Genomic DNA, 22,206 nt, shown 5'->3' with positions numbered 1-22,206 from the left:
AAGGAGACATCATTGATGTAAAAAAAAATAAAGGTCAGTCAAATAATTTGAATGAAAGAAAACTTTAAGATATTCTAAAGATAAAATCAAATATAAGCATACGAACTAAGATTCCAAGTTTCAAAGAGTTATTTTTTTGTGAATAAATTATATTTTATATGGTCAATTTTTTAGTAGATATTATTATAAAACAGATCAATAGATAGTTTGTAATTAAAATTAAATTTAGAGTATAGGAGTTTGTTCGGAAAGATAATTGCCCACAAAAGTTATTTATTAATATTCATCGTATTGCTTATTGAAAATAAATAATAATTTGTGTGCACATTTATGTTGTTTTAATGTTAGTTCCGTTTCCTGTTCTATCCCGATTATGAACAACTAGGAGATACTGAACCCACTAGAAGAGATATATAAAGTAAACTGATTAAAGTGAAATTAAGAAGGCACCCTGAGAATTTTTAATAGTAATTGATTTGTATGACTCTGCATAAATTAGTGAATTAATTAATTAAATTAGTGTTAATTAATAATAAAACATCATAAAGCAGATCACAACAATATATATATATATATATATATATATATATATATATATATATATATATATATATATATATATATATATATATATATATATAAATTTAAATTTAATTAATTATATTGTTTATGGTTTGTTACCTGCATATGGGACGCTTGGCATAACTCCGTAAGGAAACTACATAATCCTGGTAACGACAACCTTAAGGCAGCTGTGTGAAAAAGCTCGTCAGATTTTTGTGACAATATACAACAAATTTTGGCAGCATAGACTCCGGTTAATATGCATTGTCCTTGGATATTATTGGCACCACTCTTTTCTACAATGTCTGATATACTGGTATCGTTTATGTCACTATGACTTGAGTTATGCAGAAAACTATATATGTCGATCCTAATAATGAACAGATTTATTACACAAACATCGTCAGACCAGACGCATCTATGAAAAAACGACTACATGTGAATATGAGAGGTGGCATTCATGATTTTTTGCAAAAAAAGTTGTATGATAAACTTTTTTTAGATTTCATTATAAATAAATATCATAAATGATCATAAAGATCAATTATTTTCTTGAATAATTCTATGGCTGAAACTATTTGATTTTTTATTCTACTGTACCTAAAAGGATTGGTATAAGTATGTTGAGACCAACATTCATTTTAATATCAAAAAATATCATTTTAATATAAACGAGGGGCATCATAAACACTTAGGGGATGTTTATTAGTCAAACCATTTATTACACTTTTTTCGCCAGCATATTAACAAGCTCGTTATGATTGAGACCAATGTGTGCTTTAACCCATACAAAATTATTGTTATTAACTTTTTGCAGTTCCAGAATCCGTTTTTAAATTGCATATATAATATAATTGGAGAAGTAACTTGTGTACTTAGCCAAAACAAAGGAATTTAAAACAGACAGGGAATCCGATATAATTATTGCAAAATCGATTGCACATTGTGTTACATAAGTCAAAGCTTCGTAGATTATAATAGCTTCAGCATTAAATATAGAAAATATGTTATCCAGTTTGTAAGAATAATTAATAATATTTTTGGACGGAATATAAAAAGATTATCCTACACTTGAAGCCTCAGTAGGGTAAAGTAACCCTTTTATACATTGGTCTACTAATATGCATATATATATATATATATATATATATATATATATATATATATATATATATATATGTATATATATATATATATATATATATGCCCCTTGCTTGTTAAATTTTACATTTAAAATTTGGGTTTAGTAAGTTGTGTATCCAGCAACCCAAGTACTTTATTTTGTTTACTTCTTCCAAGATTTTACCGTTCGATATAATAGGCATCAACCACGAAAAGTAGCTCAAATTATATTACTATACACTTAAACTTGGCAAAACAGCTAAATGTGTCCAATCCTATAGGCCCATCAGATATTTGGCAATTATATCTAAAATACAGGCATACTGATGACATATGAGATTCATAAGACTTTGAACTATATTTTGGTATATTCTTCCAAACTTCATTCGGAAGTCACCCACGTCCTTTAAGTTGTTGGTTCAGTTCAATTTTCTTACCAGCATAACTCAGACATCTTCTATATGATAAGTGTGGTGATAAGTGCTGGTCTGCCCATAGTTTCAATGCCAACTTCTAAGGAATAGTCTAGGATTACTCGGGATGCAAATAATATAATATATTATAATATACTATAATATAATATAATATAATATAATATAATATAATATAATATAATATAATATAATATAATATAATATAATATAATATAATATAATATAATATAATATAATATAATATAATATAATATAATATAATATAATATAATATAATATAATATAATATAATATAATATAATATAATATAATATAATATAATATAATATAATATAATATATTATATTATAATATAATATAATATAATATAATATAATATAATATAATATAATATAATATAATATAATATAATATAATATATTATAATATAATATAATATAATATAATATAATATAATATAATATAATATAATATAATATAATATAATATAATATAATATAATATAATATAATATAATATAATATAATATAATATAATATAATATAATATAATATAATAGGCACTTAGCGGTAAGATTTCTATTATTCAATACCACCAATTTCGTGCGTGCTTTTAATGAAATGTGTCTCCACGCCATAAACGAGACTTTATCTAATGAAATTGTATTATAGGGTTTCTGCCAAAATTTTTCCGATCTTTGGATAACACTGGACTTTAAACAGTAGTGCTAGGATACAAATTTCTATCAAAAGATGTTTTTGAACTTTTTCCAGGTATATTTCGATATCACTTGTGCTTTGACACGATTTCTGTCTTTGACAACTTTTGGTATTCTCACCAATTACCCTGTATGATTTAATCATTCGCGATACTGATATAAGAGACAGCCGAATCTTTTACCTATTCGGTGATAACTCCAACCTTATTTGTGTAAACAATGGCTTGAGTATATTCCTTAGGGGTAAGATTTCTGGATCCTCGTTACATTTTACAATTTAGGAATAACAGAATAGAATATAAGAAATTATCTAATAAGAACTACTCAACTGTCAACTATGAAGCAGACTCAAAAACTACCGCCAAAAAAGAATTGTATTTTGAGAACGATTTCCGAAGTGTAAATTAAAACGTCAATAAACGTACTTAATTACTTTAAAATGCCACAAGAAAATAGCTTCAGAACAACACAATACAGGAGTAATCGAATGTTGTTTATTCTATACCGTGTACCAATTGTAACAAAATATACATAGGAGAATCATCTCGTAATTTTCACAGTAGGGTGATCTCACATCGTAGTGATATAAAAACCAAAAAAATAAATGCATGTGGACTGACAGAACATGCATTAATGTTGAAACATGAATTTAATTTCGAGGATTCCTGTATTTTGGCAAAGTAAAAGAACCATTCAAAACGTGTTTTCTTGGAAATGTGTTCCATTCAATCTAGTACATCTTGCATCAATAAAAAGTCTGACATAGATAAACTGAGCAACATTTATTTTTACTTACTGGAAAAACATCCAAAATAAAATAAATATTTACCTGTACATAAATTACACTTGTCTGCATAACATGTTGCATACCATTAAGACAGGTTTAAAAATTAACTCCACTCTGAGAATTTCCACTGTGAGAATCGGAACGGTGTGGTTAAACTTATTAGCTACATGTGAAGACGATTGTGCGGATGTTAGAGAATTTTGATTTTGTGTGATATCAGGAAAATTGTGTCGTAATTGAATAAAATTAAAAACCTAAGAGTTTATATTAATTTGCTTGGCCTGTATAAAAGCAATTTTATTTTTGACCATAATGCTTTTAATTTTATGTTTTTTTTGTCAGAAGGACATTTTTTGAACTTAAAACATATTCATTCTCCTTGCAGTAAATGTAACTAATGTCTGTATTTTCGCATGAGTGATTTTCATCTCTATGGACTCCAAAACTAATGCATAAAGTTTGATAACTAATTTGAAATGTGGTCCTATTTCAAATACTTGTAATACTGGATAACCCTACCTACAAATTGTTTTACTGGACAAAAAACCCGATTTATAATAATAATACTGAGGCAGTATATTACCGTCAAAATCTACAATAACAGTTCGTTTTGTAAAATACTTAATTGAACCATTTTTTGACCAGCTCAAGACGAGATATTGTCACCCTTTTCAAAAGTTCTACCATAAATTTGGCAGAGAGCAATTCGATTTGAACTTGGCCAAACGCAATGGAGCGATCGTAAATGCATGAGCAATAGCAAGCTCAGATGCATCACGATCACAGAAACGGTTCAACGATGTTCAGCGATGAGAGGATCCTTTAAATTGACGTTACGTCGTGCCTCGAGATTTTAATGAAATTTGGTAGACTGTTTTATTATGTTATAAAATTTTCTAGGCGAATTACGAAGGTCCTAAGTGCAATCTAAGTGGTTAAAAAACATTAAATAAGAACAGGCTTGTATTTCCCTATTTTTATATTTATTGCTATTTTGCAGCAAGAGTAATAAATTAAAACACTTTTAAGCAGACATATCTTATAGGAAATTCAATTATCGTTACTTTATTTCAGTACGACTTTGCTCCAAAATAAAAAATGTTTTAAACTAATAAGCAAGGAATGTAAAAAAAAAGAAGTTAATAATTTTTAAATATTTTTGTTATTTTATTAATAGTCCCAATCTATTTGAGAGTGCGTACAAGTCGAGTATTATTATTAACGTTATCACACAACTTTTTCTGCAAAAATCAGAATTCCACCTCTCATATTTACCTCAAACAGATTCGCCTTGGTCAACAATACAATGTAAATATTTAAAGTTAATCCATAAAGACAAAATTCTTACAACCATGCAATTTGTAGGCGATTAAGATAACTAATGATCTCTAAATAACTCTTGGTGACTCTTTACTCTAAACAACTCTTTAGTTGCTGTATATTATGATAATGTACCTGTTGATAACTGTTAAATAAACAACTAAACTAAGTTCTTGTAACTGACTGTATACCATGTATCACAAAAAATTGGGATTGGGTTTTTTAATTATATACCTTTTATAAATTGTAACTGTTAAATAATTTACGGCATAATATACTCTATATAATATTACTGCATTTTTAGATTTGTGTTGAGCAACTTTCATTCTCAAAATACTTCGTCTCTCCAATTATACTTATTATTAATAATGGTATTTGCAGAATGTGAAGATGTATGAAGAATGAAGAAGAATGTGATGAAGAATGTAGATTTGTGAAGTAGCAATCGGAATAAAAAATATAACGTACTTTCAACTAAACTTGTGGTTAATTTACATTAAATAAGTAGCTATTTCAATAAGTATTTAAAACTAAGACAGGATTATTTAGAGCCAGCACACCAAAATTTATAAAATACATCAAACTATATTACATATTGTTATGACAGTTCCTTAAGATTTATCATCATTTTCATTCTGGCTTTACAACCCTGCGTGAGTCCTAGCCTCCTCAAGAATTTCTCTCCAGTCGTCACTATCCATCGCCTTTCTAGTCAAAGCACGTATTCCCATATCTCTCATGTCTTCATCGATGTTATCAAGGAACCTTGTTCTTGGTCTTCCTCTTCTTCTCTGACCAATGGGTCTAGTAAGGAGCGTTTTTCTAGCTGGGTCATTTTTTTCTATACGCATTACATGTCCTATCCGCCTCAGACGTCCTATCTTAATATGTTTTACGATATCAGGTTCCTGGTATATTCCATAAAGTTTGAAGTTGTATCGTCTTCTCCATACTTTATTGTCATTCACTGCTCCATAGATTTGCCTTAGAACTTTTCTTTCGAATCATCCTAACATGTTTTCATTATTTTTTGTTAGAGTCCAGGTCTCTGAACCATATGTTAGAACTGGGCGTATTATTGTTTTGTAGAGTTTTATTTTTGTATTTCTCGATATAATTGTAGATTTAAGGAGGAGATTAAGTCCAAAATAGCATCTGTTGGCCTAGCAAATTCTGCAGTTTATCTCTGTGGTTTATCCCTGTGGTTTATCTCTACGGTTTATCTCTGCGGTAGAATTATTTTGAGTGTTAAGTATGTATATAAAGTCTCCTATGTATATAAACCCCCCATAAATTCGCTCACTGTTTCGATGACGTCATTTTCTATAACGAGTGGCCGTAGGATTTGTGGTTGCGTGCTTATTTTCATATACTTCGTTTTTTTGGTGTTTATTATTAAACCCATTTTTGTCATCATTATCATCAGTGGCATTACAGCTCGTTATGAGCCAAAGCCTTCTTCACAACAATCTTCCATTCGCCCCTGTCTCTGGCAACTCTTTTCCATGCTTTAACTCCAATCAATTTTAGATTATCCTCTATGTTATTTTGAAACCTAAGTTTTGGTTTTCCTCTGGCTCGTGTTCCTACTGGTCCTCTTCAGTCGAAAATTTTTCTGATCGTTGCATCTTCATCTCGCCTATTACATGTCCTATCCATCGAAGGCGTGTCAATTTAATACATTTTACAACGTAAGGTTCTCCAAAACTTCTATATAACTCAAAGTTGTAGCGCCTACGCTACAAACCCTGTTCTTGGATTCCTCCATATATTTTCCTTAGAATTTTTTCTCTCGAAACGTTTAAGCAATTGTTGGTCGTTCTGTGTAAGTGACCACGTTTCAGACCCGTATGTTAACACTGGCCTTATTATTGTTTTATATATGGTAACTTTAATTTTTCTGGGTAGTTTTGGGGCCAAATGTTTCCTCAAGCCATAATAGCACTTATTGGCAAGCACTATTCTTCATTTAATTTCTTCGCTGACATTGTTGTCTTTGGTCAGCAGCGAGCACAGGTAGACGAAGGTGTCCACACCTTCCAATTCCAAATCGATCATCAATTAATAGTCTAGGTATCTGGTTGCCTGATCTAGTACAATACATATACTTAATTTTCTGTGCGTTTATTTTTAATCCCATTTTAAGTGCAGACGACCTTAGTGATCGAAATGCTTCGATCAGAGATTCTGTGGACCTAGCAATAATGTATATGTCATCTGCATATCCGACCACTTGGACAGATTTATTAAAGATGGTGCTATTCGTATTAATATGGCACTCTCGAATTACTTTTTCTAGTGCAAGGTTAAATAAGAGACACGACAGTCCATCTCCCTGTCTCAGTCCATTTTTACAATGGAAGGGTCTGGAAAAGTCGTTTTGGATTCTGACTACACTCTCTATGCCTGTGAGTGTAAGTTCCGTTAGTTGAACAAGATGAAGCAGCATTTGAAATTCCACCATAGCCTGTAGAAGTTTTTGTCTGTTGACTGAGTCGTATGCGGCTTTGAAATCCACGAATATTTGGTGGGTGTCGACTCCGAACTCAAACGTTTTCTCAAGAATCTGCCTGACTGTGAAGATTTGATCCGTTGTTAATTTATTGTTCTATTTACTGACTATTTGTTCAGTATAGGGGGGCAATCTTCTGTACAATACGTTGGACAATACTTTGTATGCCACGTTAAGTAGGGTGATGCCTCTATAATTATCACATACCATAATATCTCCCTTTTTGTGAAGGGGTTGCATTACACCTAATTTCCAGTCGCGGGTGTTTCCTTCCGTTGCCAGATTTTGGTTACTAATTTATGCATGAAACCCATTTTTGTAGCTGATTCTTTTAACGCTACATACGCCTCTCGTACAACGTTTTCTTCTCCCAACAATATTGATATCATCAGCATACGCCAGGATTTGCACTGATTTATTATATATTGAACCAGTGGTTGTGAATTGTGACATACGTATTACTTTTTCCAGAGCCAGATTGAATAGTATACATGAGAGAGGGTTTTCTTGGTGCAGCCAATTATTTGTTTTAAAAGGTTCAGACAGTTCCCCCTGAATTCGTACTCTACATTCAACTTTTTCAAGAGTTAGTTTTGTTAAATTTACCCACTGATTTGGTATTCCTAGCTCTTTCATTGTTTTGAACATTTCTCTTCTATTCACGTAGGCTGCTTTGTAGTCTATAAATATGTGATGAGTATCAATTCCATATTCCAGTGTTTTTCCAAAATTTGTTTCAGGGTTGCAATCTGATGAATTGTAGATTCATCACCTTTGAAGTCAGCCCGGTATTTTCCTACTATCCGTTCTGCATATGGTGCCATACGCCGACACAGTACTGTAAAAAATATTTTATACGCTGCATTTAGAAGCGCAATTCCAGAGCATTCAAAGATATCTCTTTTTTTGTGTATGATGCAAAGTATTCCAATATTCCAATCATTTGGGAGGGATTTCTGTGTCCATATTTCTTTTAAAAGCTGCTATAATGCCATTATGGTATCATGGCCACCTTCTTTATATAGTTCAGCTGGGAGATTATCTATTCCGGGTGATTTGTTTCTGGCTAGTTTTTTAACTGCATCTTTAACTTTAAGAATCGTTGGTGGTTCCTCTTCCCTCTCGTTTGCTCTCCTTACTTAATTTTTTTCATCTTCTAGGTTTTCTTCTTCTTCCTCTATATTAAGTGCCTGGTTAAAGTATTCCACCTGTCTACTCAATACATCTTTCCTTGTTGTTAATAGGTCGCCATTCCAACTGCTGCATTGTCTTGTGGTTGCTGTGAATTCTTTTCTGTTAATGGTAATTTTTTTATAGAATGCTCTGAATTATTTCTCTCTGTTAAGGTTTTCTATATATTTAAGTTCTGTATTTAGTTGGTTTCGTTTTTTTCTTTTGTGTATCCTCTTTTCTTGTCTTCTCTTTGTCTGGCAATTCTTTACAATTGTTCTAGTTCATCGGGTAAGCATCTTTCTGTAGGCTTCATTTTTTTTTGTTGCATTCTTGCATTCATCGTCAAACCAATGATATTTATGGGCACAAATTTCTGTTCCTATTTCATCTTTCGCTGCTACTTCAGTGTCTTAATTTATTCTGGTCCAGTAGGAGTCTATATCTGTCTGGCCTTCTTCATTTACATTTTAATTTCTTAGCCTGTTGGTGATGTTTTCCGAGTCCCGTTCTGCAATTGTCGCATCTCTCAGCTTTTGCACATTTCATTTTTTTATATCCATTTTATTTTCTTTACTGGTGTTTGAAATTTTAGCACTCAATGTTGAGATCACTGGGCAATGATCTGAATCTATGTTTGCGCCTCTATGACTTCTGCAGTTTATTACGTCTGTTTCATGTATTTAATATATTAAGATGTAATTAATCTGACTCGTTGTTCTTCCATCAGGAGAGGTCCAGATTACCTTGTATATGTTCTTGTGTTCAAAATAGGTGCTGCTGCTAAGTTTATCAGTCGTAATCCATTATCGCTACTGGTGTTGTGTAGGCTATGCTTTCCTATCGTAGGCATGAAAACTTGCTCTCGTCCTATTCTTCCATTCATGTCACCTAATACAATCCTAATGCCATTTCTGGGACATATCCTGTAGGCTTGCTCTAGGTCTTCGAAGAACTGTTCTTGTATTTCCTCTTGTTTATCATCAGGGGCATGTGCATTGATCAAACTCCGTAAGATTTGTTCCATATAGAAAAAGTCCCTTGACGAAAAAGAAAAAAGTATTAAAATTCTAGAATATACAAGATGCCATCGAAAAATCCCGAAATATCTTGTAAATTCTGGAAAGTCAGAAAATGTATATAAACATAGCAAGTTGGCAGTAGTAGTACATATTTGAGTTTTTCATGTCAATAGTTGTTATTGAGTTAAAGTTGTATTAAGTATTGTAATATTATTGTTGGTATCAAAAAGATATAACACCTAGACTATAGGGTACTTTTATATACTTCGAAAGACATTTCTTTTAAATTATGAATTATTAAAATATATAACGTTCTATTTAAAATTAGCCGTATATTACATTTTGAATTATCTAATAATAAAATTACATCTTAAATTATCTAATATTAAAACTGTATCCCTTATCCCTTATGAAAAAGCTAGGCTATCCCTTAAGAAAAAAAGAACTATTAGCCGCCACAGTCATTGAGATATCCTATATATTTCAAATTAACAGAAACTACTCAAGTAGCAGAATTAAATTTGTCACCAAAAACCGTTAATGAAAGAGCTTCTTTTTAAAATTCCTTTTACCAAAAATCCGTTATAAGTTACATAATAACAGTAGCTCAAACAGTAACACCAATAAAATTAAAAATACACATAAGACCTATATTATTGTCCTACAATAATGACTTTTTTTAACAAATGTTAAAAATGTTTTTTTTTATAAATATAATACAAATATATTCGTAAAGGTATAGCTTTTACGGACAGTTCTAGATAATATCGAAAAATTTGTTAAATCGAGGGTGGAACCGTTATATATATATATATATATATATATATATATATATATATATATATATATATATACCAAACAAGTTCACTTTTATATAGTCAATATCACTTTTACATACATAAAGTAATTGTTTTTTTGATTAACTTGTTTGGTAAAATTTTAAATTGTAACTGATTCATAGAATCTTTTTCATTCACAGTTCCAAATGCTATGAACCTTGGACTGTGGAAGTTGAATTAATCTTCACCTGTTGGCTGGCTAACCAGTGACAACGTAAATATTATAATATATGATATTTTAGATTGACCTCGCATGCTTTGTTCTTTGGTTTACTAAACCAATCACTGGGGGGAAAATGGTGATCTTAACCACCTTTTCCTTTCATTTTTTAATGACAAGTTGTCAACCAACTTTATCATACTCTTTAAATGTACCGCTCTATTGCACTAGAGGTTGGTATTTCGCCTTGCTGTTGTGTCATTTTGACCTCAAGGCTATGTCTTTTCACGTTATTTGCGTGGGTGTTAAACCTGTTGATTCATTTACCTGCGACATTCAGTAAGCTAAAGATTGGTAACTTCATTTTTATCTTTAATACTATATTTTAATCTTAAATAATTTAATAATGTTACCTAAAGTCAAAATTTTAAATTTAACTGATTATAAATAAATTGTTGGAAGTGCATTCTCATGATCTTTGTAATTCTTTACACATCAAAATTTTAATGTTTTTTTTTTTAAGTTTTTAGTTTTTTATGATAGCTTTTTTATATACATGTATGAGTATCGCATGTTCTGTTGTTGTACTAATTCTGTTAATTTGTAAACTATACCTAGTTTCAATTAATTGTTTACACAATTTTATCTCTAAATGTCCAGTATCGTAAGCTTTTTCACATTTTTAATATCATTGACTGCTACATGTCTTTGTAAGGTAACACACATGTTTTAACTTCTCTATGGATGTTTGGTTTCATATTGTTCTTTTTAGATGAACTGATGATACTTTCTGAGAAGAAAGCGAAACGTCTTCAATAAATAGATGAAGCAGCCACCTTCTTTGTCTTTTATTTCTCCACTTTGACCGAAAAACCCACCACTCTTCGAGTGTTCCTTACTTTATATTGGATTGACGGTCGTACTCCTTTTCTCGATATATATATATATATATATATATATATATATATATATATATATATATATATATATATATATATATAACTAATATATAGGGTGCGGCAGATAAACGGCCAGTTAAAAATATCTCGAGAACTAAAGGTATGAAAATTCAAATGAAGGGGCTTTGAAGAGTGAAGAAAATTTATTTAATAAAAATATTTTCATGTATGTGTTACTTCCGGTTATATCGGATGTTGCTTATAACTTCGTTTTTTTTAATGGGACACCGTGTAAATTTTTTGGTTTTAGAAATATTCACGTTATTTTGAACATTACTTGATAATACCTATTGTATACCGTTTTTTAGTTATAATGGTTTTTATATGAAAATTACACTTTTCTACCATACATATAAGGTTCAATATCCTGTAATTTAATTTGAATAAAAATTTAAATTCCATAGGAACTTAATCAGATGCGGTATTATCGTTTACAGTATAAAGATTCCTTTTTCATTATACAGGGTGCTATCAAAATTGGCATAAAACCGGCATCCTCAACTTTTGCCCAAAGCAAATAGGAAAAAATTTAGGATGACGGTTTTATGCCAATTTTGACAGCATCCTGTATAATGAAATAGGGAACTTTACACTGTAAACGATAATGCTGTATCTAATGAATAAGTTCACAAGGAATTAAAATTTTTATTCAAATTACGTTAGAGGATATTGAACTTTATATACATGGTAGAAAAGTATAATTTTCATATAAAAACCATTATAACTCAAAAACGATATAGCGTGTAGGGAGTAGGTATAGGGAAGTATTAATTAAAATTTTTAAAATAACGTGAAATTGTTTGATTGTTTGAAATTTAAAAATATACAGGGAGTCCCGAATAGGTCACTCTTCAAAACCCCTTAATTCCAATTTTCATGATGCAGTTATCTTTAGTTCTCGAGATATTTCTAATTGGAAGTTTATCTGTCGCACACTGTATTGCGTGTTTGTGTGTATTGGATCTTTACTTACGTTTCTTCATCTCCAGTAATATTAAATGGCATATGTAATTTTTCTTGAGAACCTGATCGAGTTGTAGATGTTATAACATTGTTTTGCGGATTTTGGGCTACCATTAATAGTTGTGTTGAACCAGTTTTACTAAACAATGAATGCTCCAATGTTGAGACAGCTATACATGCACTGAAAACGTGAGGCCAACATGCTGAACTATGACATCCTAACTCGATGCCTGCAAATAATAAAAATATACAACAAAACAAATTAAAGCACATCTAAATTAAATATTTGGCTATGTCAAACTAAATGTAAATATTTAAAATAAAGTAAGTTATTCTATTACATTATAAAATGTTTTCCTATTATCGCTATGATCGTTGACAATAGTAGGTGATTTCACACTGAATGGAAAAGACGTACTTAAGTGTGAAAACAAAGTGACCAATTTCATATTGCTTTTATTATTATAAGGAATGATATATTTATTTTAACTAGAGTTTTAGATAATTATGGACAAACTTTTCAGAAGTAGTAATAGATATATTTGCAGCCGTAAGATCTAATATAAATATACATAATTTTTTTTATTAACATCTAAGATTTTTTACAATCTGTTTTATATAAAAAATAATAAGTAAAATTGTTTGTCTTTACTACAATATCAGAGATATGTAAGATCCAGTAACCAAAGCATCATACCACAAATATTCGCTTGTTTACCAGTGGGATGCGCACCATACACATATACGCGAACACAAATACTAAAAGCGTCACAGATTACAATGGCTGGGCATGGGCACCAATGAAGGCGTAGCTTCCACTACTGTGGGCACTGTCAGGAACGGTTTGGTAGGTCCAAGGGATCATATCGCTTCAATCTCTTCGCTTGTTGGTTGTGGAGAAGATTGTATGCCAGGGTGACAGGATGCACGTGCAACCTCTTTTGACATTGATCAGCAATTTTTTTTGTACTTTTCAGACACTGTTAGTACCTGCAGATCTTAATGTAAGTCGTCATTCTATATGGTATATCGGACACATGCATAGACGCCAAGATGTCAAACTTGTATAACTGGTATGGAAGGACGTTAGCACAGAAGAATGCCACGTGGGCATGTCAGTATACAATGGAGAGAAAACATCCAATCATATCTCAAAAAATGAACATTTAATTTGATTGCAGAGTCGTGGAAAATCGATCAACTTCGAGATACGTTGTAGTCAGCGAAGACTCACCCAGTGTTGTAGCGCTACGTATTTATAATGATAAAGAGAAATGAGAAACAGTGACAAAAAGCAACAAAAATGGACTATGGAGCAGAGCTGCTTCAAAATCTTTAATTGGAGAGGATTTAAATGAAAGTATAAGAAATACAATGGATGATTGATGGATTCGAGAAACTTGAGACTTGAGAAAGGCACTCTCCAAAACAGCTGTATTGATAAGATAGAATTAATTTTGTGGAAGTGTTGGTGTTTTATTGTTAAACAAAATGGAATTAGCATACGACATTATATACGGTATCATAACTAGACAACTTATATGATACGGACATATAAGGAGAAAGTTTAATGAAACAATAAACTACCCAATATTTGTTATGAGTGAAAACGATATGAATAAACAAAATTAAGGAAACCATGGCAAAAGGCAAAAAGAGTAATGCTTTTAAAATGAGAGAGGTACCTTGTGGACAACATGTGCTTAATTAGAAACGAATGGAGATAAAGAATCAGAAGACGACAAAGAACGTTTTAAATTGATAAATGTATACAATTTTTAACAGTGTATATTTATACGTCATTATCAGAGCCAACGTGCTAATTTTATGTAAAATAACACTTTTTAAGGTAGATCTGTTACAGCACGGTGGACACAAATATACCTTAAGCTAAAAATTATCGATGTTTATATGACAGATGACACCAGATGACACATGGCCGTGCAATGTAGCGGTGTCTTTATGTAAATCTCTTTTAAAAGAATATTTACACCTACACATTATCACATAATTGTGAACGGTATATTGTACCTAAATATTAAGAAGTTTGTTATTTTAATCTAAGAATAAGTTTAATAATTTACGGGAGATTCACGATAATATTCACGTCATAAACTGCAGTAATTGAAAAATTACAAAGATCTCCAGTTTACAGAGTTTTCTTTAATTTTATGTGGTTTATTATAATCCTACCGAAGGGCTTCTACTTTCATAAGCTGTTACATGATTACTCTACTCGATGTTAGTACATTTAGACACTAAATGTTTAAGTGCCCATGCACTTTAACAAAAAATAATAATATATAAAATGAAAACTAGCCATTTCCAAGTTTATAATAAATACTTTTTTAAGTTTGAAAATAATTAAAGCAATTAATAAGTTCCAAAATGTACCTGCAATAAAATTTGAAAATCTACTATTAATACAATTATTGCCAACATCGTAGGAGTTTAGAAGTGTATGCGTAAAGTTATATACGGGTCCCCAAAATGTTTAATCCTATTACGGAGTCCACTTAATCCGACGTGTTGGTCGGAGTATACATAAAGCGCTACTCAGATAATAATATACACGGCCTATATTATCCTGGAGTTAGTATAATACCGTTTTAGTACGGAGCCCACATTAACCGCTCGATTTATATATATATATATATTTTTTTTTTTAGTGGATTTTCTTGGGCTTAGGTTCATAAAAAATTTTTTGATTTGGTACTAAGGCATTTTCATATATTTATTCGACGTTTCGGCAGGAAATCCATGCCTTTTTCAAGAAGTAATATTGACTAAAAAAACATTTTATGACAGACATAATACGATTTTAAGGGTTAAACTTTTGACTTACCAAGCATGTAAAAATTTGTTACTAACAAGTAGACGTCACAATTAAAATAATATTAAAAACATAGGACATACCCACTAAGTCACTACATGTAAAATATATTTTAGATCTAATGTGTTGTTTATTGAAGTTAGTTTATCGTTTAAACAACCAGTTATTTTAACATCATAGGCGTTCTGAGATTGTCTTATTATGTGTTTTTAAATTAAGTTAAAATATATTTTGTTCAAATTTTTGACATCTTTTTTATCATTTATTGCATTATTATTTTTTTTTATTTGTATAGACTCTAGAAGCTCTCTCTTTTTCCTGTTGGGTTGTAACACTTGCCGTGCTACAATAATATTACAAGGCCAGAATCGCTCGTTGTCGAAGAGAATAGGGCGGGGTTATAGAAACTATATCGTATTTTAAATTCAAGCACAATTAGATAATATGAAATTATTATTTATTATTGGACGCCACCCCTGGTTTATCCTCGAAGGGGAAGAGCAAAAAAAATTAAGATTTATTGAAAGTTTACAAGAAAACTATTCTTTATTATTTCTTAGTAATGAACAAAAAGAAAACATTAAAAGTTACGTCATCCCAAAGGGATTCCAAAATATTATTTTATGTTAACATTATCATAAACAAAAAAATCTTTGTATCGTATTAAATTAAGAATTGGTTATAAAGAAAATGAATGTATATATATATTAACCCCAAATTTCGAAATTTGTTTACATTGAAAATAATATAGTTATTTATCAACTAGGAACAATGAAGAAAATAAACCTTTAAATTAAATTAGAACACTTCACTATATTTTCATTTTTTTTTGAGTTCATAATCATGTCTGTTGTCTTGAGAGTAGGTATAATAAAAATTGGTACAACCTTAATCTGCTCTGTTTCTCTTCTTATCAGTCACCAAATTGATTCAGCTACGTACTATATCAAATCACCACCATCCTAGATAAGAGGGGTTAGGGGTTCCATAAAAAGATACTGCTACTGGGCCATGATCTGGAATAACTCCATAGCAATACTATTTTGCGACGAGTATTAGAAATATAATATCAGCATTATAGCCTCTCCAATAAGGGTCTAAAAAAATAAATATCTATCTGAAATATGGACAAGAAAAGGATTTATTAGCTCACCTCTGAATTATTGAGACCCACTTTGGAAACACGTCTTAACGGTTGGACGGTCTTAACAGAAAAGAGCGAAGCGCTATCATGGCGCCTGAATCTGGAAATTGGGCGTGAGTGACAAGTTGAAAAATATGCTCATCTACCGGATATATTTGGGAATTACAGAAGAATCCTTGAGTCGGCTACAGGTAGGTACTTGACAGATAGATGGGGCTATTAGTTTTATTAAAAAAAAATATAATCGAAATATATAATGAGTTTCTTTTAAATCTTTTGAAACGGTTACACAGCCCTCCCCACGATTTCAACTGGGTACCAGCGTGGAATCGGACTAGGCATGGTGGCACACCATACTAACCTTTTCAAAAGTGGGAATAGATATACGGAGAGGTAAGACAAACAGAATGGACAAATATAGCTACAATCTGGACTCACAGAATCCTTCTTTTACAACTCACGTGGGAACAACTCAAAGATTTCAGAACAAAGCGAAACAGAACGCATAGAAATGACTCAACTATAAAAATGTAAACAAAAAAAATTGCATGCTCACTCTCAAAATGCATAGGGTATTTCACCTATAACCAATATCATGAACAAAGCGGAATAAAACAAAACATATCTACAAATCATTATTTGAGACCAAATGCTCGCATTCAATCGAAACAATATAATTAAGATATTATTATTTGAAATTTCATAAGTAATATAAAGCAAAACATACTAGTGTTGTCACCAAGATACAAAACAGATAATTTACTGCGTAGTCGTTATGATACCTAACACAATAAAACACAAAAAAAAAATAATGTTATCGTTTGCTCGGAAGCGTAGAGTCTTTCATCTATGACTTAATCCACGAATAACATAAGAATAATAATACAATCGTATCATTAACGCCATAAAATACAAAATACAAATGTGTCATCGTTTGTTCGGAAGCATAGAGTCTTTCATCTATGACTTAATCCACGAATAACATAAGGTAATAACGCAGCGCGTCATTATAGACACATTCAGAAATACGCAAAGAAAAGGAAAGAGTTACTAATAGTTCAAAATTTGGTACATTAAAGTTCTACAAAGACAAGCCTTAATAAGTTTACTGGGAAAGGTAGACATCAGAATTTCTGTAAGACACATCTATATTTAGAAACAAAAAAAAGGCTGATGTTTAGTTATTAGTATGACAACTAGAATTTGTGATAACTAACGTGTATCATCCGCCTATAATAGGGACAACATTGGTAGGTCAACTTCGGGTAGGGTCAACTTCGGGTAGGGTCTAAATAATTCTAGATTACATAACTAAACAGGTATTGGAGAACTAAAAAAAAGTTTCCTGACGCGGGAAGCTGTTATTCTAGATTTATTACTGAAATACAATTATGAATGGCTTATCATTCCGACGAGTCAACTAGCGGGAATCCGCTTACTTCATCCCTAGCCTTCCTCAGTGTCTGGCCATTCAGAATATAGGATGTTAGACAGCAATAATCTTTTCAAACATTATTTTGGGGGGTTTCGAATAGAGAGTCGAAATTCGAAGGTCTTCACACTAAGAGTAAAACTTAGGCAAATGAACAGATACTATAATGAACTATCATTGGTAACTAGACAGAGGAATCTTGATATCTTTGGTATAGATACCAAAAAAATTACTTGGATTTATAAATCCGTAAAATAAGATAAATTGAATTTTGTATCCACTTGAAGACAACTAAAGGTATGTACAATTTATTGTAATATAAACTAACATAAGCATAAAAATATCACATTCTACCAAGGCATTCTAAAAATAAAATGAGATTAAATTTTGCAAACACCCTTAAAATCAATATAGGTTCTTGGTCGGGGTAGCATAAACTTAAGATCTCGATCAATACAAACTAGAGAGAGAATAATACCGAAGTAGAATAAGATAAGATAAAAATAAAATTTATGTCGAAAAGAAATACGACATATATATAGACATACTGAACACAATAAATGATCAATATTATAATAATAAAAAGTAAAACAGTTCAACGAACTGGGGTGCGAGCCAAACTGAGTTGCTCTGGAGATCGACGTGCGGAGTCTCCTACACTACTTCCAGAGGCTCGTCTCTTTGCGACAACATCTGAGATACACAAAATTATTAATTGGAATAGGGATAGGTCCACTAATCCACTTGACTATAGCAGGATGCTCCCTGACTAATAGTCAACACCACCGACATAAAACAAGGGTTGTCGAGACAGCTCAAAAAAAAATTGAAACGTGTCAACTTCCTGAAGGGAAAGAAGCACTAAGGGACAGATTTGCCGAAGCAAAGTGGTATTCAATGTACTAAGTACTAGGGTATCAGTGCTGTACTGACCCCACGCCAAAAAAATTTGGAAAGGAAACGAATCCTCTCCAGGATAAAGTTCGCGTTAGCGCAACTCTTCCTGTACACGGGCCACGGAGGGATTGAATAGTCGCTGGAGAAGGTAGCAAAGATTAAGTACGCAAGGCGTAAAGGGAATCAACTAAAAAATTAAAAATTAAGAATGGACTGAACATTTTAGAAGAAAGGTATTAAAAATTTAAGAAAACTGATTTATTCGGTTTCAGACAAATCTGAATTATCCGTCGAAACACTGACTGGTTGATAAGCTTTTAGGTCTAAATAAAACAATAAAAAATAAACAAAAATCACGACATATTTACATGCAAAATTAAACTGGATGCTCGATTTGATGAATCGACATCAGGTACAGTTCGTTGGCTATTAGGCACAACGACCAATGGCAGATTTCTATAAATATGGCTCTAACCTAACCAAAAGTGTGGAACAGACCAGTGTTAAAGTTTCTGGGAGCGAAAAGAGGGATGCTTCCAGCTCAACAAAGGCGGGTGGCCAACTAAGTAGCTTTAGCAAACTTCGCTATGGTTATCCACTAGGTAGACAACCTAAATAGCATCAAACGATAATAAAGTTGACTATGACAGTCAAGCAATGAATGAATTTCCAACCACTGGTTGAAAATTGAACTAACGCAAAAGAAGAAAGACAGGATGGCCAATAGTTCCATAAGAATATCCTCTGGGATTGATCACAGCGGAAAATTTCCAACAAGGAGACTCCCAAAAGGACAAAAGAAGAAAATAAATCCAAACCGTTAATACACATCTTGGAGAAGAAGAAAGAAAATGGGTATATGGCATACAAGCCCCAATCGCTACACAAACAGTTCAGTCTAAGACTGATGTTTCCAAAAGAAACAAAAAAAAATCGTAAGAGTCTTCCACGAAACCAAAACTTACGATAAGACTTAAAAGGAACGGAAGAGTCATTACAATCTTCCAAAGAAAAAGAAAAATATTACAGTCCATCGTCAATAATAAAGAATCATGATGTTGGATGTAACACACCACAACAATAAAAAAAGTTGAATAGTAAAACATTTTTGACACCTAATTGAATCCAATATGGTCGTCATACAAATCACAAAGAAATGTTTACCATTCTTTAGCAGAACTCCAATAGAGTCAAAATAATATTAACTTTTAATTCTCAGTGGGTCATTTAACGGTAGTACCAGAACTATTTTAATTGTTAAACAAACGTGGTCTTAACGTCGACATAAAGATAAAAGATAAATTCACAATAGGCGGCAGCGGGTTGTTTCACCTCTGTTTATACAAAGAGTCACAATAGACAACAGTAAACTACTTCAACCTTACTTGTGCCATATCATGAACACAAGATAATAAATGAAAGCTTTTGAGCCTTAGCCAAAAGTCTCAAAGCAAAAGATATATGTGGTCTAATAAACTATTAGAAGACCGCAAAAATGTCAACGACAAAAAAAAAAAAGAAAGCTGCTGGGTATACCAGTAGTCTGACATCACACAAATAACTCAAGATACAATAATACAGGTCACGTGCCTGTACGTCCTACAGGACATCTCGAGAAAAGAAAAAGGTAAAACCACAAAATAAAAATAAGTTCCAGTACCAAAAACATACTTCTACTACATCTGACCACACAAAGACATAAAATTAACATAACAGAAGGAGAATAACAATATTTCCGCTCTATATTCTCAACAAAGACGCCTTAGGCAGAGAGAAACGAAGTCATATCATTACTTCCTTATACATGCAAAACAAAAGAACCATGGACTGTAAAATATAGAAAGCATTTTCCTTTTCAGGAAATAAAATTTTCTTTTCAAAGTACGAAAAAGTTAAACTATGAAAAAATAAATTTTTAAAATAAACGAAAGACAAATTAAAAAGAAAATTTAACAGATAACAGACTAAAAAAACATATTAAAAACATCCTATTATCAAAGAACTCAACTTCAAATCCTCGCAAAAAAATATTTCGCGTAAGTATTCTACACGAATCCAGATAACATATTTTAAAATTAGGTAGGTCGGGACAGCCTGTATATAGGTATAATTCCCGGCTGTTTGCCGCAAATAAAAACCATGAATCAAGGTCAAGAAATAAAATTCACTTAATTGATTCTTCAAATAAGAAACGCTAAGAGCCATTTCGTTTATTTAAAATAAACACATTGAGGAATATAATTATTATGGTTCTATCAACAAATAAGACTGAACTGCAAAGAAAGCCATCGTTTAGATACGAATTAATTTAGGGACATAAACAAAATTCATTTCTCACATTTATGAGATGTTTACCTTAGGCAGACGGGGAATAAACAGACGATTATCTTACCATTCAAAATACGACCATTAAAATTTAAAATGCACACGTAATAAACATTCCAAATACGTATTATGTATTTCACAAAATTAAAAATACGACGAGAATATTTCTACGCAATTTTACGAAGATTAAATTAAAGGAAAACGAAAATCGTACCAGTTAAACTGATTAAACAAAAATTGGGTAAAAGCAAATACACAAACAACTTGAGTCTAAAATACGAAATGTAAACAGAAATCATAAACATATTACGTTGTTTTTATAATGAAGATACACGCTCCACGATTGGCGCGCCATTTATGTAACACTTGCCGTGCTACAATAATATTACAAGGCCAGAATCGCTCGTTGTCGAAGAGAATAGGGCGGGGTTATAGAAACTATATCGTATTTTAAATTCAAGCACAATTAGATAATATGAAATTATTATTTATTATTGGACGCCACCCCTGGTTTATCCTCGAAGGGGAAGAGCAAAAAAAATTAAGATTTATTAAAAGTTTACAAGAAAACTATTCTTTATTATTTCTTAGTAATGAACAAAAAGAAAACATTAAAAGTTACGTCATCCCAAAGGGATTCCAAAATATTATTTTATGTTAACATTATCATAAACAAAAAAATCTTTGTATCGTATTAAATTAAGAATTGGTTATAAAGAAAATGAATGTATATATATATTAACCCCAAATTTCGAAATTTGTTTACATTGAAAATAATATAGTTATTTATCAACTAGGAACAATGAAGAAAATAAACCTTTAAATTAAATTAGAACACTTCACTATATTTTCATTTTTTTTTGAGTTCATAATCATGTCTGTTGTCTTGAGAGTAGGTATAATAAAAATTGGTACAACCTTAATCTGCTCTGTTTCTCTTCTTATTTAATCAGTCACCAAATTGATTCAGCTACGTACTATATCAAATCACCACCATCCTAGATA

General features: G+C 31.3%; 1 protein-coding gene across 1 annotated transcript in view; it reads right to left on the bottom strand.

The window, feature by feature from the left end:
• The window catches only part of LOC140436877 (brefeldin A-inhibited guanine nucleotide-exchange protein 3), a 158,404-nt gene that overhangs the window by 33,808 nt on the left and 102,390 nt on the right, over positions 1-22,206 (bottom strand). The window contains exons 14-15 of the mRNA XM_072526035.1: positions 12,581-12,800; positions 682-934 (exon numbers count right to left, since the gene is read on the bottom strand). Of these exons, the coding sequence (XP_072382136.1) occupies positions 682-934; positions 12,581-12,800 (473 nt within the window). The remainder of the gene's footprint in view (positions 1-681; positions 935-12,580; positions 12,801-22,206) is intronic.

Source organism: Diabrotica undecimpunctata, chromosome 3, assembly GCF_040954645.1.
Source record: "Diabrotica undecimpunctata isolate CICGRU chromosome 3, icDiaUnde3, whole genome shotgun sequence".
Classification (NCBI taxonomy): Eukaryota; Metazoa; Arthropoda; class Insecta; order Coleoptera; family Chrysomelidae; genus Diabrotica; species Diabrotica undecimpunctata.
This window is presented reverse-complemented; position numbering and strand designations above follow the sequence as displayed.